At 34.7% G+C, this 4,183-nt stretch overlaps 1 protein-coding gene across 1 annotated transcript; it reads left to right on the forward strand.

Moving 5' to 3' along the window:
- The first annotated feature begins 390 nt into the window (after positions 1-390).
- On the forward strand, positions 391-4,183 carry LOC129880676 (pollen receptor-like kinase 1). The gene is made up of 3 exons (XM_055954824.1): positions 391-1,180; positions 1,826-2,503; positions 3,285-4,183. The coding sequence occupies exons 1-3, from the start codon at positions 484-486 to the stop codon at positions 3,929-3,931; spliced, it is 2,022 nt and encodes a 673-aa protein (XP_055810799.1). The 5' UTR covers positions 391-483; the 3' UTR covers positions 3,932-4,183.

Raw genomic sequence — 4,183 nt, forward strand, 5'->3', positions numbered from 1 at the left:
CGAGAGCATTTAATAGGAAAAGAACTAATTTCTTTTTTAGTATTTAAAAAATAATAAGTATTATTTTTTATAGATAATAGTCTTTTTCAAAAAAAATTATATTTTTACGAAACATATTTAAAATCTCAAGATTCAAATAACACTTTAATAGATTACAATGGCAAAGCGTAGTTTTCTGATGTAACACATCAAAGACCATAGATGACATTGTCAACTTTGAACTCCCCACTTCCCATTTGTCCATTTCTCCAAGCACACTCTTAGCACCTCTCAAACTCTATTGAGCTTCTCCCTCCTTCCCTCCCTCCCATCTCTCTCCCCCTTTGTGCTTCCCCATGCATGCCTACACAATCCCATTCCCCTAGAGATGTTGAAACTTTCTTTGCATGCCCCATAAATCATATAATTATTTCTCATTTGTAATTGCCCTTTGTAAAGGGCGCGCACCCACAAGTGCGCGCACCCCTACCACTAGTCTATGCAATGTCTGCAGCTCATCATTATAGCAACCACAATCGTCGTCATCATCACCACCACCATCTCTTGTTCCTTGCCGTGTTATTATTACTAGTTGTCATCCCGGCCAAATCGGAGAATTCTGAGGCAGAGATTCTCTTTCGATTTAGCAAGTCCTTGCAAAAAAATGACGCGATCGCTAATTGGAATCCAAACGTATCGCCTTGCGATAAAAATACCGATAAGCCTAATTGGGATAACGTTATTTGCGAAAATGGATTTGTTTTCGGGTTGCAATTGGAGAATAAAGGGTTAGGAGGGACAATCGATGTGGATGCTCTTAAAGATTTGCCTAATTTCAGGACTATAAGTGTCATGAACAATAATTTCGAAGGACCATTACCGAATTTGAGTAAACTTGCGGGGTTGAAAACGGCTTATTTCACAAATAACAAGTTCTCTGGACAAATTGACAATAGTGCTTTTGAAGGGATGCATTGGTTTAAAAAACTTCATCTTGCTAACAATCAATTTACTGGTAAAATCCCATCTGTTTTGGGTCAATTGCCTAAGCTCACAGAATTGAGGCTTGAAAACAATAAATTTGAAGGTCAAATACCTGATTTTGTTCAAGAGAGACTTATGGATATGAATTTCTCTAACAACTCTCTTGAGGGTCCAATTCCTCGTGGCCTTACTAGTCTCAAACCTTCAGCATTTGAAGGTAAGTTTTTATACATTTTGCTTTTTTCATGTGTAGAATATTCCATTTACTAAATCATTTTGAACATTCATCATCCTAGCTCCAACCTACACAAATGTCTTCACATGAATTAATTATCCAATTTATGTGACACTTTTCGCTTTTCGAAATTTAAACTGTGTAAATTTTGGCAAAACATTTTTAAAAAATGAGTTGATCTATGCCAATTTAGCTTCAAATAAGTGAAAAATATCACATAAATTGCAATGGAGGGACATCCAAATGAAAATTAATGAAGGATTGCTATAATCTTATGAAAATTAGAGATGAGTTACAATATTTTTATTAGAAAAAGAATGTGTTTCAAAAGTAAATAAATAATTTATTTATTAGGAAAAAAAATATTTTTGACCCAAAAGTAGGTATAGGAGGATTTTGAAATAAAAAATGAACTGCAAGAATATTTTTGGATCAAAATATTAACCTAGAGCATTTTAATTCAATTTCACATATTTTAATAATATTTTAAACCATTCTCTATTTTTTTATTGTAGTTTTTAAATATTGTTGATCTGATCCAATTTAATCTCAAAGAATAGAAAAATGTCACACAAAATGGAGGATAAGTAAACATCCTCTCATTTTATTCAATTGGTAATGATACAGGTAATGATCTTTGTGATGGGCCATTGTCGAAATGCACGAGTGAACCAAAGATAGCTCTTTGGAAAATTATATTGGTGATTATCGCAGTTGCAGCAGCAGTTGCAGCAATTGTTGTTGTTATCATCATTCTTCGCCAGCGCAAGCAGACTCCTGAAACCGAAACAAGACCAACACCTACACCTTCTGGAGCTGTTGCAGGGGGCGCCACTCACCAGACAAGAGCGCCCTCAGCAGCAACAGCAGATCTAAACAAGATGGAACAGGGCAGCCAAGTAATGGCTGCCTCTGCTCCTGACCGTTCCCCAGATGGAGCCGGTGGACCAAATAATAATAAGAGGCCTGAAGTACAACAAGCAGTTCAGAAACTTCTATTCTTAAAAGACGACATTGAAAAGTTTGATTTGCCAGATCTATTAAAGGCTTCAGCTGAAATATTGGGTAGTGGTGTATTTGGATCTACTTATAAAGCTGCACTTAGCATGGGACGTGTTATGGTTGTCAAAAGGTTTAGGCAAATGAATAATGTAGGCAAGGAAGATTTTCATGAACATATGAGAAGGCTAGGGAGGTTGAGTCATAAAAACTTGCTTCCTGTTGTAGCTTTTTACTATAGGAAGGAGGAAAAACTTTTGGTCTCAGAGTATGTCAACAATGTCAGCCTTGCAGTTCATCTTCATGGTACGTACTTTATACTTTTTAAGTTATGACGATGTTAAAATTAACTTATAAAATTATGATTTGTCCAACTCAGATAATTTTGATTTTTTTAATTTAATATTAAAATTAAATTGATATGCAGTTCAAATTGATCTACGGGAGACTTTATCTAAATATTCTTTTTATTTTTATTTGATATGTTATATGTAGTCGTAATATAAAGAAAAAATTATTAAATACTCAAGCAAATTATAAGAAAATAAACAAAGAATTTAAAATTTAATAAGAATTGGACAGATTGGATTTGCTTTAAATATGTTCAATTTCAGTCCAACCTACCTATTTGACAACCTTCTTCTATGTATTACTTTCACATTTTTTCGAAAATCAAGGTTATGATACATATTGCGATATGATAAATGATTAATTTGGTCTCCATAAACTTTACCTCTAGCTAGGTTATGTCACGAATTTAATTACATAGGTATCGCTTTGGTACCAGTTTGTTTTTCTATTCAAAGTATGTTCCTAATATCTCAATTTCAAATTATTAGAGTTTGATTTCATAAGTCACTAGTACACTTTTGTCTTTATTAAACCCACCATTTTTTTAGTAATCGAGTTGATATTGACTTGACTTGCCCCTTATGTAAAAATTACTATTATAATTTGTAATAGTCGCATTTAAAAGATTAATCATTTAAAGAAAGAGGGCTCAATTGTTGTTTTCTATGAGATCATCTCATCTAAGATATTAAGTTTTTATTGTGGTGAACTATCTGATAATATATTTTTCTTTCAGGTAATAAATCGCGGAGACAACCAAACCTTGATTGGCCAACTCGATTAAAAATCGTGAAGGGAGTAGCGAAAGGACTATTGTACCTCTACAACGAGCTACCAAGCTTGACAGCACCCCACGGTCACTTGAAATCCTCGAACGTACTTCTAAACGAGTGGTATGAGCCCCTACTCACAGACTACGCGTTACTACCTGTAGTAAATCTAGAACACGCTCAAGAACACATGATTGCTTACAAATCACCCGAATTCAAGCATAGCGGTCGAATCACTCGTAAAAACGACGTGTGGACGTTCGGAATATTAATCCTCGAGATCATAACGGGCAAATTCCCATCAAATTTCTTACAACAAGGCAAAGGAAGTGACACGGATTTGGCCACCTGGGTACGGTCCGTGGTTAACGAGGACATGACGGAGGTAGATGTATTCGAGAAGGACATGAGGGGTACGACGAATTCGGAGGGGGAAATGATGAAGTTATTGAACATAGCATTGGGATGTTGTGATCTTGATATGGAAAAAAGGTTTGATATGAAGGAAGCAATGGAGAGGATTGAGGAAGTAAAAGAGAGAGATGGGGATGATGATTTTTATTCTACAAGAGGATTATCTGATGATTATACTCAAGTTTCTATGAACATTTGAAAGAGTGTTTGCATGTAACACTTTTTTAATTTGTTCAAAATCAATCATGGTAAATATGAGATGGGACTTTTATTTTGTTTGATTTGAATGCATGGTTGGGGAAGGGGGGGGCGGGGTCGTATATATATGGTCAATGAAACCACAAAATAAATAAATATATGAAGAAAACAAAAGAGAGAGAAAAAAAAATGAAGTAAACTATTTTTTGTTGTTGTGATTCAATTGAAGCAAGCGAACATGTAAATTGTCCTT

The sequence above is a fragment of the Solanum dulcamara genome, chromosome 2 (assembly GCF_947179165.1).
Source record: "Solanum dulcamara chromosome 2, daSolDulc1.2, whole genome shotgun sequence".
NCBI classification, from domain to species: domain Eukaryota; kingdom Viridiplantae; phylum Streptophyta; class Magnoliopsida; order Solanales; family Solanaceae; genus Solanum; species Solanum dulcamara.

Excerpts from the sequence above, each read along its gene's own strand:
- LOC129880676 (XM_055954824.1), top strand. The coding sequence starts at position 484 with ATGTCTGCAGCTCATCATTATAGCAACCACAATCGTCGTCATCATCAC. Across the intron at positions 1,181-1,825 it reads CAAACCTTCAGCATTTGAAG|GTAATGATCTTTGTGATGGG; the intron begins GTAAGTTTTTAT and ends GTAATGATACAG. Across the intron at positions 2,504-3,284 it reads CCTTGCAGTTCATCTTCATG|GTAATAAATCGCGGAGACAA; the intron begins GTACGTACTTTA and ends TTTTTCTTTCAG.